At 34.4% G+C, this 14,976-nt stretch overlaps 1 protein-coding gene across 1 annotated transcript in view; it reads right to left on the bottom strand.

The window, feature by feature from the left end:
• Nucleotides 1-14,976, bottom strand: part of LOC122804078 (tumor necrosis factor alpha-induced protein 2-like) — a 284,869-nt gene that overhangs the window by 262,800 nt on the left and 7,093 nt on the right. Inside the window, exon 2 of the mRNA XM_044073737.1 lies at nt 12,569-12,676. Coding sequence (XP_043929672.1) covers nt 12,569-12,676 — 108 coding nt within the window. The remainder of the gene's footprint in view (nt 1-12,568; nt 12,677-14,976) is intronic.

Below are 14,976 nucleotides of genomic sequence, written 5' to 3'. Positions count from 1 at the left end.
TATTTCTAACCAGATGGTAACAGATTTAATTAATTCCAAAATCATTTCATGTCCTATATCTGATCATAATTCAATTGTTTTTGAATTCATGATAAAAAATACTCATAATGTTCAGATCAAAAGGATACCAGCATACTTAACTCAACTAAATGACTATAAAGAATATATACTTTCAGAAGTAAAACATTTTTTAGACATAAATAACACTCCTGAAGTCTCCATTGTTTATGTTTGGGATGCCTTAAAATCATATCTATATGGACAAAGTATCAGATGGTATAATAATAAAAGGAAATCTTGGGATAAGGAATTGTTAGATATTCAAAGTAAATTAGACTCTTATAAAAATAATAATAAAGAAAATATTATGGACAAGAAAGTTATTGAAGAAATAAACAAACTAAATGAGAAATACAAAGAAATTTTAACTCATAAAGTTAAAATAACTTTAGAGAAATACAAGTTTTTGTCTTATTCAATAAGCCCCAAATACTTACATAGACTTAAAAATAAAACAAAAAGGTTGAATAAACAAAACCATATCAAAGAAATCTTTTCTCTAAGGAAAAAGAAGAATGTTTCTAGTATACCAGAAATACTAGATGAATTTAGAAATCACTTTCACAAAATTAACCATAATAATATTAACATGGAACCTAAAGATAAAATAAAGGAGTTTATAACCACAAATATGAATAAAAAGCTTAATAAACAATAGATTAAACTATTGGACAAGAGTATTTCATATACAGAAGTTATTACACAAATAAATAAGCTTAAATCAAACAAAGCACCGGGTAATGATGGTATTATACCAGAGATATATAAAATCCTTTCTAAAAATACATATTCATTAATACATAAGGTTTTATTTTGGCCCAAACTGAGTTAATAATCCCCCATCTTGGCAATATACATTTATTTCGCCAATTTTAAAACCTAATAAAGATCCAACTAGATGTTCTTCATATCGGCCCATCTCATTACTTAATGTTGATTATAAAATGTTTATGAATATCTTTGCTGATAGATTGAAGACAATCATTCCAGCATTATAGATATAGATCAGACAGGCTTCATTGTAAATAGAAATACTTTTGATAATATAAGAAGAACTTTAACATTAATAGATTTTGCAAATAGGAAAAAGAAAGATTTAACACTTATTAGTCTTGATATAAGTTCAGCATTTGATTCAGTAAGTTGGGACTATCTGTTTACCTTAATGAAGTGCACAAACTTCTCGGATGCATTTGTAAATCTAATTGAACATTTATACAAAGGAACGTTGGCTTATATTAAGGTAGGAACATATGTTTCACAAAAATACCCATTCTTAAAGGTACAAAACAAGGATGTCCACTTTCTCCACTATTATTCACTTTAGTAATGGAGCCTTGGGCTAATTTGATCAGAAACAGTACTGACATAGAGGGTTTTGAAATAGATGAAAATACAACATCCAAAATTCAACTTTTTGCAGATGATGTTCTAATTACATCAGCAGGATCTAATTCTTCTATACAGTCTCTATTTGATAACATGATGAATTTTAAAAGTATTTCTGGTTTAATATTCAATGAAGAAAAAACTAAAATACTACCTATATATACACGAAAAAATATTCTCATTAGTGATTTTACTAAATATGTACCCAATTCAGGTCAGATAACTTATTTAGGTATAATACTATCTAAAGATATTAAATCTATTATATATAATAATTATAATACCTGTTTTCTTAATATACAAAATCTTTTTAATACCTGGAATAATATGTTTTTACTATGGAGGAGAGACTTACAATTATTAAAATGATAATATTCCCCAAGATTTTATACTTAATACAATCAATAATACTTCCACCTACAAAAATAATTATCAAGAAACTGAACACAATAATGTTAAATTTCTTATGGGCACCTAATAGACCTAGGATTGCATTAAAGAAACATACTAATAGCTGGTCTCAAGGGGTATTTCTTTTCCAGACTTTAATTTATATACTATCTCTTCTATTGTAAAAGTTATTACTTTATTAATAGATCAGTCATATGTCACAAAATGGAAAGATTATTGGGAGCTAATTAGTATACACTTCATGAAAATCTCCTTAACACATAAAACTATGATTGTAAATAACTCCATGTTATGGTTACTAAAGGAATTTTGTACTTCACCTATTACACCTAAACATATGGTTTGTTACCCATTAAATATTATTATTAGTTATCGTAACTTTATATTCATGCATCCTAAGTATAGGGAATGGAATTTTATTGTATTTCCTATAATGTATACTCAGGGTATGCTTTTGTCATCTACTTCTGAAGGAACTCATTTAGCTATAGATAATGATCTAAAGTACTGGTATCAGTTGATATCTGATAATAAAGTTAAAAATCTAGATTTCTTAAAACAAGAATTTGATCTAAGAGAAACTTGCTGGTTAGAGGTTCAGACCTTTAGACAACATCTCATTAATAAAATAGATGTAATGTCTATAACTGTTAAAGAATCTATTCCAACACTGATTGATTACTTGATATTGAATTTACAACATAAAGTTTCTGATAAAGGTAAACTTTCATACATACATAAAGTTATCAGACAAGAAATTTATTACAGTGTAGATTCATACTGGAATTATTTCACTTCTATTAATGGGGACCCACCAAATCAACAAGATAAACAATATATATTGGAATCTGCTTATAGAACTACGTCTTCCATTGTCTGGAGACTTTATACATGGAAATGTTTACATAGATCTTTTTATACACCTTTGATGATGAATAAAATAAATAATAAAGATAATCTATGTAAGAGATGTAATGTAGAAATTAATGCTGACTGGGCTCATATGTTTTATGACTGTATAAAATTGAAAGAATACTGGAAGTCAATTAATGAATTTTTGCAGGCTCTTTTTACAGATAATTTCATTATTTCTAAATCTCTTATATTATTAAACACACCTGTACCTCAAAGTGTTAAAAAAGTTAAGCTTCCCTTGTTATGGTCTATTCTAGCAGTGGCTAGGAAAATAATAACTAGAAATTGGATTTCAGATACACCTCCTTCGTTCAATGAATTTAAAAATGTTATGAATATAGTGTGCCATATAGAAATAAACACAATTAGGACTAGAACAAATAGAAAAACATCTTATTTTATTGTATGGGATAATTTACAAAATTTGTTAAAAAAATTTTAATTTCAATAGCATGGTATTTTAGTTTAATTAATTGATCCGATTGTAGTGGATGTCTTTGTAAATACTTTAGTTGTTTTGTTGAATATTATAATAATACCTGTTTTTAATTACTTGTATAAAATTGTTATGATATTTCTCTTATATGTTAAAACAATAAACCTGTTTTGAAAAAAAAAGAAATAAATGCTTGCCACTGGTCAATATCATGGCTGAAAAAGATACATGGACCGGCCTACATCCATCCTACCAGAGAATTCAATTCATTAAAATAAACTTAAATTGGGTTAAATGCCTCTCTGTGCTGCAAATATATACACTCCCTTAACATGAATTATTAATTCATGACCAGAGTTAACTCCCCAAGTGACGCTGACATCCTACAGAAAAACCTCACTGAGACCAACGACTGGTGTCTGAATCATGGCTTTAAGCTCAATGCTAAAAAATGTGTCGTCATCCCCTTTGGGAAAAACCTGGTTCCCATGAATTACCACATCAATGGTAGTCCACTGAAGGCATTATAAGAGATCTTGGAACACAGGCTGACAGCAACCTCTCCTTTGACCACCACATTGTCACTGTGGTCAGAAAGCCCTTCTATGTGACACATCTCATTACTAAGGGTTTTGCATCCAGGAAGAAAGAGGTCATTGTCTCCATCTACTCTTCCCTCATTAGGCCAATCATAGAGTACAATGCCCCATTTGGCATGTACCTCACTAAACACCTGCAACAACTGGAGAGGCCACAAAAGTACCTCACAAAGAGGATCCTAGGCCTTAAACATTTGTTTCATATAGACGGACTCAAAAAACTCCAGCTATTCTCTGTCTCATATCATCTACTTAGAGGCGATCTCTGCTTGAATTACAAAGCCATCTCTGACCCAGCTCTGTTAGAAATTTAGAAATGCTATATCTAAAGAAATCTCAACCCTTCCGCACCACATGCTGCAGAGACCTCAACCTCATTACCACAATCAACAGAACATGGAGGGACAAGTTCATAACCCAGGGACTGCCCATGCTATGGAATAGACTTCCCATACATGCCAAGCAGAGGACCTCACTGGCCCTCTTCAAGAGAAATCTTGATGAGTGGATGGGAAATAGAAAATTCACCCCAGGGATCACTCCAGTGGCTTTATTCGACAGAGGCACTGGGAACTAAGGTCAGGTGGCATGATGCCAGGGTAATCCTATGGGCTAGGCTTGTAAAGGCTCCAGGGCCATTAGCCTAGTACACACTTATGAACCTATGAAACTATGACTATGAAGTCTATAAACATTAAGTGAAAGAAGGTGCACCAAACAGTAGAATATCTCATTAGAAGGCAACAAATGGGATTCTTTGACAGGTTGCCTAATATGCAAATCTGCACAAGGTGCATTGTGAGCGAGGTAAGCCTGCACTGATTCATAGAGAAGCTGCTGACCAGTAGTGTAGCTCTACGCTACCCAGTAACAAGAACTGTGATGATGTGTGTAAACATGGTAGTGATGGGGTGGAGCCTATACTGATGACATCTCTAAACAACTAAATGCACTGCTCATTTAGGAAACTTGCAGATTACATAAGACATAGTCATTTATAATGTGCAAACTGCCTACCACAACAATGGGAGGGAATCTGTCCATAGGGAAGCTGTGCGTGTGCGTGTGTGTGTGTGTGTGTGTGTGTGTGTGTGTGTGTGTGTGTGAGTGGTTCAGTGAGAGTGCTAATTTTAACTGCATGCATTGTGTATATGTTTGAGGTGGATGGCTGCTGCCTGATAGGGCCTGTGATGTGGAGATTGATCAAGGATGTAGAATGTGCAGACACTGGGTGTGTGTATGTCAGTCTGTGCAGGGTGTATGGCTGTGTGACTGTGTGTAGCATGAAGAACATGGTTCAGTGTGTAGTCTGCTAGGTACCTATGCTACAAACTAGGGCAGTGTGGTGAAGCGTACAGCTAAGCAGAGCACACTGCTCTCCTTCAGTGATTCATAGTCATTTACATTCCCACTAAATGAAATATTGCACTTATGGGAATATACATTAATATGAATCATTAAATGGTAGAACAGTGCAACTCAGCTCATGTGTACATTATGGGGAATGAGCTGCTGATTCTTTGTCTGTGAATCCCAGTCAATCAGTATGAATGACGTTTCAAACAAAACAAACTGCTCAAAACAATATCAGAATCTTGAAATAAACTGTCTGATTTTCATGTGAAAAAATCCTGCCATACCCTCCATTCTAGGGTTTATGTCCCCTACACAACTTACTTAAAATATAATCATCTCCAAGGTCACTGCTCTATGGGGATGAGACTCCCCCTTACAGAACCTTTGTCACCAAAAGTACATCATCACACATTCGGGCTTTGCTAAACTTACCTTGTCCAATGTAAACAGTATCTAAAGGTAAACACCGGAGTTACTGTAAGAATATCTGGCCACCTGTCATTCCATTTAAATTATTCCACCATCTAAAATAATTAGTGAGTCTAATACCATAACTGTAACATGTGTATTCCAGAACAATGGATAGACTGAGCAAAATACATCTAAACAGCATACAACAAATTTCATACCCTTAAAAAATCATTGCAGGTCTGGTCATTAAAACGCAGCAACACTTAACTATTTACTCAGCTTAAACAAACTGCATTCAACATCAGCTGAAGCTTTTATGGGAGATGTACTGCCTGGGTCCACTGAAGCCATGGACTCTTTAAGTAAACGCCGGCTTCCTGGTTATTGAGTAAGGAGAAAGGAAATGGTGGTGAAGCAGAAGTGTAATAAATATGACTTTCTATCTAAGTATGCCCAGAAAAGAGTTAAAAGTTAAGTGTACCAAGATGAGTTTCAGCTTGTGAAGCACTCATTCTGTATAGCAGATGTTAATTTAATCACCTGTTGATACAGCCATATGTTAACCAATAAGAAGAAACTCACAAACACTGTAAAAATCCAACGAACAACAAATATGACCAGAGAAAACAGGCAAAAATCTGTTTTATTAACAAAATAGTGAGCACTTTCGTCTTGTACAATTCCAAAACTTCATCAGACAGTGCCATTACTAACTGCCCCTTTTTATAACATCATCAAACACATGATCAATGACATCAGCCTCATAAATATTGATAAATTACATCATAAGCGTACCACATCCTACAAAGTGCTTACAAAATGTAATGAACCATAATTTAAAATACATATCAATTTAATATAGAACTTTGAAAAACATAACGTTTTTACTAAAACCTTTTATGAAATATATAAAACTATAAATAAGATTCAAAAATGTATGTGTTTTACATAAAATTCAAACTTATACTCAAATAAATTTTAAATGCATTGATCTTACATAATAAAAACTTGTATCTTAGATACAGGCATATCCAAGCACTGCTTACCCAGGTCAATATATCAGTATAAAGCCCACAAACCTTATCTATACTTATATATTTATTATATACTAATAAAACTCATGTTCTAGAATAAATGAAAACTAAAAAATAAATTTGTTAAAAATCATTAATTTAATAAATAATTTTGTAGATAACGTCCTACTAGAAGCATATAAAACAACCTATAAATATTATTCCTATTGTACATTAGGGCACCAAAACAGGGACTTGAACCTTGGGCCCTCAGACTAAGAGTCTGATGTTCTACTGGCTGAGCTATTGAGGATTTCTAGGCAGCTCCCTTTTCAAAGCAGTTAATTTAAGAAGACAATTGACTGAACTGTGCTCATTTAAACCTGGGCAGGAATAAGCATTCAGTAATATTTGCCATATTAATTCTCTTTTTTCTAACTGTAACGTCCATGGGCCACCTCTTCAGCTAACAGCAACCTGCTCAATTATTAAATACTTAAAGTTGTGGCCCTAATAGGACATGGCATGATTAGCCAGTGCACTAGTGGTTTTCTGCTTTCTGATAGCATATTCATGTTCACAAATTCTATCCCTAACAGACCTTACAGTTTTACCAACATAATATGATATGCATAACTGACATAAAGTAGGATATACTAACCCTTTTGAATTGCAATTATATGTACTTTTCAAATTATATTTGATACCCCGAACATGAAAACTCTGACAAACTAAAATCAGTTTACAAATCCTGCATGCCACACATGTTCTCATTCCCATTGCTTTGCTATGTGCGTGCTGCTCTTCATATTGTAAAATGTTTTTTAAATTACTAGCTCTCCTTGCTACTATTTGTTTTGCTGCACTGTTTGCCTAAGGATAACATCCTCTTCGATAATACTCCAATTTTTATATATGATACTTCTAATAAGTGCATACTCAGTACTAAAAGTGGAAATAAAACTAGAAATAAAATCACACTGCTCATCATTATATAAAGAGGCAGTTTCAATAGGAGTTACAACATTTCTTCCCAATACGGGGGGGGGGTAAAAAATCCATAATTTCTCTTTCTAGTTACCTTATCTATAAGATCATCTATGAGGCTACTTGGATACCCTCTAACAATGAACATGTCCTTCAACGTTTTACATTCTCAATGAAAGTAATCATCCAACGTAACCATTCTAACAGCACGCACTAGTTGCCCTTTTACAACTGATCTTTTTTGATAATTGGGATGAGAGCTATTAAAATGCAAAAAAAGGAATTAGAATAGGTGCTTTCTCTATGAAAGGTAGCCAAACATTTACCTTGCAAGGCATCCTTTCTTAAACTAACATCCAAATAGCTAATACCGTGTGCTTGTACTTCATGTGTAAACTTTAAAAAAGTTGTGGTTGTACCAAGATATGCAACAAAATCATAAAGCATATCCAGTTTTTCTGTCCATAAGATGAAAATATCATCCAAATAATGCACATAAACCCTCAAATACTGTTTAAAAACTCATTCTCCATAATATAGTTTCTTTCCCATTGTGCCCTTACTAAACTGGCAAACACATTCCCATAGGGTGACCCCATAGCTACCTCTACTTTTGCAGGAAATCTCTTCCATCAAAAAAATATATAAGTATTATGTAGCACTATTTTAAAAAGATCAACATAAAAATTGATATCATCTTGTGGCACACCTTTAGTAACTAAAAATTCACTAATCATGATTATCCCTTCCTCCTGGGGAATAACTCAAAACAAGTCCTTAACGTCAGTGGTAAGAAATTATGTTTGCTCATCATATTCATCCATATTCATTAATTCTAAAAAATGTCAAGAGTCCCTACAAATCTGAATTGCCTGCTGCATAAAGATCTTCAACTTATTATCTAGATATTTGGTGCATGCAAAAGTGATGGAACTGCGGCAATCAGCAACAGGCCTCATAGGTGGATTTTTGATGTCTTTATGAATTTTGAAGGCACCAAAAATGGTTGAGGTAGTTGGAGAATTCATTACTAAATAATTATAAATATCCAAATTGATTCTATTCTCCAAAAATATGTCATGAAATAATAAGCCAACCTTCCGATAAGCAATATTTACCTGATTAATGGAGACTTCCTCATAAGTAGTTGTCTCCAAAATTTCATTCATCCTAACATTATAATCATACACGTATTACCACCAACCCACCCCCTTTATCTGGTTTCATAAACCTTATATTCTGTTGTTTTAAAAATGTTAAAACAGCTCTTTCAGCACTAGTTAAATTATCCTTTAACAGTTTCCTGTTATGAGCCGACAGCCTATACCTGAAGTCAAGCTCACATAACTTCTCAGATAGCAATAGTGTGGGGTGTAGTGGTGGTTTAAATGTGCTTGATATATCTAAATTATTACTATCAACCATCATACTAGTCATAAAAATCTACTTAAAATTTAATTTAAGTAAAAAAAAATTCAAGTCAACAATGGTGGTTGCAATGTTGGCTCTTTTCACAAATACAGAATTAGGTATTTTTGCCAAAAAGTCTGCTACTTCAACATTAATGACAGTCTGCAAAAAATTACAAAATATTAAAATCGCCAGTGCTACTAGTGTCTATAACTGGCTGTAAATTGTCAAACTGTTGTTGTTGTGCCTGAATCATAGGCATATTGTCTATGTTACAATAAATCAATTCTTCCTCCATCAGTAATTGTTCCTTCCCCAATGCCCTCTGTTTTGTGGGAACCCCCTTCTTTGGTTGCATCTGGATAGTGCATAAAAATCCTGTTGGTTATTATTGTCTGCACCTAATAGCCCTTGGTTATTATGTTGCTGTATAATACTCTGTGACCTTCGCAGCTCAGGAAACTGCTGATAGTCATGAATATTAAAAGAGCCAGCATAATCTTCAATACTCTCAATATTAACTTCATCAGTACCATAACCAACATTATTCTGTTCTGGGATATTATCAGTATCAGCTCTTGATAACTGCCAGCTTGTCCACTGTTGGCCCTTAGGTAGGCATTAACTCTTTTATAATCCACCTTGTCCCTACTAAGCTTTCTAATTTTATTATCCTTCAGGACAAGGAGATTGTGCTCAATGCTGGAATATATCCATTGATGCTCATAGCAATATTTCTCATAAGCCTCATGCTGTTTTATAGAGGCTTCAAGTATATCTAAATCAACAGCCAGTGATTCAATGTCTTTATTATTGTATTTTATGAGCACCTCAAGAAATTCACAGCCATGTTGACTAAAAAGATGAATTAACTCCAAATGCAAGGGGAATTCTCCAACAGGCCAGTAGGGTAACACGCTCACTATTTTGTTAATAAAACAGATTTTGCCTGTTTTCTTTGCTCATATTTGTTGTTCATTGCATTTTTACATCCCTATGTTAAGTAAGTTGTACATTTTTTCTACTTCCATAGCATTATGGAAGAATTCATTATATTAAACCCACCTTGTCAAATGATGCTAACACATCTAGGTGTGGCAAGACATCAGAAAATAGCTGTTAGACAAATTGTACTGAAATACATGTGAATAACAAAGAAATGTCAGTGTTATTTAAATCTCCCAGTTTTGGATAACTAATGCTTTAATAAATCAGCTGCATTTATGGATTCCTAAGACATCATACCTTTTTATTATAAAACCATTACAACATTTTTAATACTGTGCTTGTTTTTTATTTCTAATCTCTGACAACACTGCTGCACAGTAAGCAAAACACCTAGTTCTAGGCAGTATATTCACTACTGAAACCATATTTACTGACTAAAGCCACAGTACTTTATTTTGCTGGGGCCCGATTCCAAAAGACTTGCTCTCGGTGTAAGTGACTCACTATCAGGGCAGACTTAATCTGGAGTAAGTCACATATACTGAGAGCAAGTCTTTTGGAATTGGGGCAGGCTTAATCTGGAGTAAGTCATTTAAACTGAGAGCAAGTCTTTTGGAATCTGGCCCTATATCTCACCATTATGTATGAGTGTAGCACAAAAGGGGGAAAAAATCAAAGTAAAATTGTTAATGTATTTAATATGCAAATGCAAACAGTCACACACACACACACACACACACATACACACACACACACATGCACACACACAAACACACGTACCTGCACATCAATATGTACATACATACATATTTATGTAACACAACAGATTTATTAAGCAGGATGAACAAGAAAAGTTGCAAAGAATTACAGCTATTCATGGCTAGAAGGTCAAAGTCCCCAAAGTGCACATGGCATGTATTTTCATTAGATGACTTTGCTGACAAAGCAGGCTATTTCCACATCCAACACAGTATATATGGCACAAGGGCCTGATTTCCCAAAACTGGATTACATGAAGTAGACATAAGAGGTCAAAGGGTATAAAGCTGCACCACACACAGTATCTTTTCTAAAACATGTTGCAAGTTATGTGCAGCTTATTAAGCCTTTCACATGGAGAAAAATAAAAAATGTCAATATAAAGCGATATTATGCATAAATAATGGATGTATTGTGCAAAACCGACTTCTTTATCAGTGTCTGAAAACGTATAAATTAGTTCAGATGAGCCAAGCAGGTTGAATGGTATGGTGACTCTGAAGGCACAAATTTAATTTACTTCTGCTTCTGCTTTTACCATGTGCTGTCAATAAAGGTTTGAATTACATTTGTGTCAGACACAGGAACTTACATATCAAGAAGCCCCAAAACATACTTCTACTGTTTCATAAAGTAGGTTTCAAAACAACTAAATTTTAAGTATAGTTTGTATATAAGTTATCTTGTTGTGCATATTTCATCATATATAAAATGAAGACTATTATAAACTGAAAACACATATCAACTGATTTGTTTAAAGATGTTTCCTGAGTATCATACAGTTCTGATTGTGTTAAGTCAAGTAAAGAGAAAAAATGAGGAGGGGCAATGTTTTGAAAAGTCCTGCAAAAATAATAAAAACATAAAAGGCTGCAAATAAATCATTTGGAACATTGTTTTCCTTTGAAAAGAAATTGATTATGTTTCAAAACTAATGGTCTGGATTCAGAAAGGGCTGCTACCAGCGTTAAGCCCTAACTCAAGCTGCTACTGATGGCGGTGACTCTTTCTGTTGCAGAGACAGACCAGTAACCACAGTGATTCTGCATGGTCTGTGGGAACACTGTGTTGGGCTGTCCCTGCTTCTGAGCTATAAGCTAGTGAGGCATTCCAGGGTAATGTCCAGTGATAATTAGCCATGTGCACCCAATGAAATGCCTGCAGAAAGGCATTTATGTAGAGAAGAGAGTTGGAAAATCATTAAACTGCAAGTTTGTTAACTTGGATAAAGGCTCATTTTCGCTTATTACTTTCAATGAGTGAGACTGTATTAGAGGCACGTGCTGGGGAGTTTTGCAGACAGATAGCAGTCGGGTGTGTACATGTGTGTGGTTGCATGTGTAACTGTATTCAGAGGGATGAGGAGTTGAGAGATGAGAAGTCTCAGGTGACTGAGTGTTTGAGTGTGTGTGTGTGTGTGTGTGTGTGTGTGCGCGTGTGTGTCTGCGCAAGCGTGTATGCATGTGTGTGTATGTGTGTGTGTGTGTGTGTGTGTGTGTGTGTGTGTGTGTGTGTGTGTGTATGGCTGGATGGGTGAGTACATCTATGAGCACACTATGGAGAGTAGGGGTACCCTGTGTGTGTTTGTGTGACTAATGGATATATCCCATGGACCGCCACTCAGGAGGTTTATGGAAAGAGACAATGAAGACTCTCATCTGACAGGGTCTTTTTTGTCTTTTATACTATATGGTTTGTATTTGTGACCTTTCCACCCTTTTATTTGAAGGAAATAATTAAGATTTCCCTTCTCAAGAGAGTACACATGTTTGGCTTTGTATGTAACATAGGTTCCTATCACTATGTTTCTTCTAATTAAAAAAATGTACGGAATTTGCTTTAGTATGCATTTTATATAACTATACAAAACATACCTGAGGTTGTGGCATCCTTCTATTATTTCTATTACATGCAGGTAATAATTCTTGCAGACTCTCGTGTTTTTACAGTGTTGAAGGAAGTTATTTAAATGTTTCTGATAACTAAGAAAAAGAATCAGAAAATGTTAGTATTAATTAAGCACTGAAAGGTACTAGTCTATATCCAGATTATCACAAAGAAAACACAGTATAAGCCTACATTAGATATCAGCATTTTAGGAGCACTATCTGAAAGCTCAAGCCAGTTGTGACTGAATTAAATTGCATTCATCTGAGTAACAATTACCTTCGACAAACATTAAGTAACTTCAGTGTACAGTGACTGAAGGGCACTTGTAAGATGTTTCTTTCAGTAAACTAAAACAGGGGGCATATTTAGGCTATTCTTGATGTTGGGTGGGGCTTTACTGTGAAAAATTAGTGGAGAAAACGTATATATTATATGCTTGAAGTTTTAAAACTTCGATGCTCATATAATCAACCCTACATGAGCGAAGTTTTAAAACTTCGAACATATAAAAAAAAATAAATAGAAACAAAAACAACCTACCTGAATGCTCTGAGCAGGGGGTCAAGCCCCCCTGCACCCCCAACCCCCCGCTACTTAAATATAACTCCAAGATCACACTACGTGAAGTAAAGGGAAATATTCTCTAGAGCGATCTCACTTCACTCTAGTGCAATCTCGGAGTTGGTATATTTAAGTAGCGGGGGGGTGGAAGGCGCAGTTCTCCAAGTTGGGCGGTGCAGGGGAGCTTGCCCCCCTGCTCAGAGCATTCAGGTAGATTAGTTTTCTTTTTAGTTATTTTTTTTTATATGTTCGAAGTTTTAAAACTTCACTCATATAGGGCTGATTATATGACAGTTAAAGTTTTAAAACTTCGAGCATATAATATAGACCTGAAAAATCACCGAAATGAAAAATGACCAGTCAAAAATAATCAACCAACACGAACTAAAAACAAAACAGCAAATATTAGTTTTTGCAGGGGGCAAAACCATCTGCACTTACCATGTAGGAAACTTTGCTGCCAGTACTGCATTACTTATATGTGCCAAGTCTATAGTTGCACAGCCATGTAGAACAAAGAAATACCCCAACAGACTAAACAGAGAGCATGAATGATCTGCAATCACATAGTTCAAAGTATATAACTGCAAACACATTTGCAGAAACAAAAATAAGGAAATTAAATCAGAAAGTTATTCATCAACAAGTTAAGATGCTGGCCACATGTATGGAAGCCACTGAGTAGAAAGATGTCCTTTATGGTTTGAACTGGTGATCGTTTACTGCAACAGAATAATTTATGTTTGGGATTAATAAAGGCCATGATGTTGGCAGAAGACTACTGACTGGATGAGGTTTCATTAACATCTTTGGAGAAAAGCAGTGTGACATATTTAGCAGATGAACCATAAGAGTACCAGTGAGGAAATGTTACAGTAGCCATTTGACTTTAAGAGTGTGACAGTGACGTATCCTGTTTTGAGAACCAACCATAAAATGACAAATTTTATTCAGTGCCTGAAAGGTAAAAGCTTTGCACCTTTTTTCACAGCTAAATATATATTTAGATATAACTGAGATATCGGTAAAAGAAAAACTTGATGTAATCCATTTATGAATTATATTAAAATATTATTTATGAGCAATTTTTGTTTTAATTAACAGCTGTCCAAAGGTTGTACTACTGCGTTATTAAAAGTAAAATTATTGCAAGAAAGTTTTTTTGGAATAAGTACTGTGATATGTGCAATTTCAAGTATGACTATGACTGTGTGTGTGTGTGTGTGTGTGTGTGTGTGTGTGTGTGTGTGTGTGTGTGTGTGTGTGTGTGTGTGTGTGTGTGTGCACTGAAAATTGATTCACTGAGTGAAAATGGCTGAAAGACACTTTCACTGAAAGCCTATTTAATCAAATTCAAAATAATTGAAATATGATACAGTAAAAAGCACCCAAGGGAAATGTTTTCACAAAGATATTTTTGCATCCCTCTTTGTTACATCTGTTAACTCCACAGTTGCACAACAGTGAAGAAAAAGATAAAAAAAGCACATGCAGTGAATCACTGCTAATGCACAAACACATTTCTCCTACACCCTCCATGTGGATGCAAAGTCACCAGACCCTCCTTACTTACATACACAGTCACACAACTGTGTAGAAATTGAAAATACCATACACAGGGAATCACAACTACTGCACATGTAGAAAACCACATCAGTAATGATTATAGCTATACCCAATTTGGTAAAATGGAATTTCAGCCAAATTGTCATTCAGCGAAATGGGCTTCAACCACTTAGATTCATTGATTTGTCATTAAGTCAAATGGTAACTCCATCAAATAACAGTGATCCATATATGTATATGTATGTACGTATGTATGTGTGTGTGT

Source organism: Protopterus annectens, chromosome 6.part0 (assembly GCF_019279795.1).
Source record: "Protopterus annectens isolate FY-2018-M chromosome 6.part0, PAN1.0, whole genome shotgun sequence".
In the NCBI taxonomy this organism is placed as follows: Eukaryota; Metazoa; Chordata; order Ceratodontiformes; family Protopteridae; genus Protopterus; species Protopterus annectens.
The sequence above is the reverse complement of the archived record's forward strand: the minus strand, read 5'-3'. Positions and strand labels throughout refer to the sequence as shown.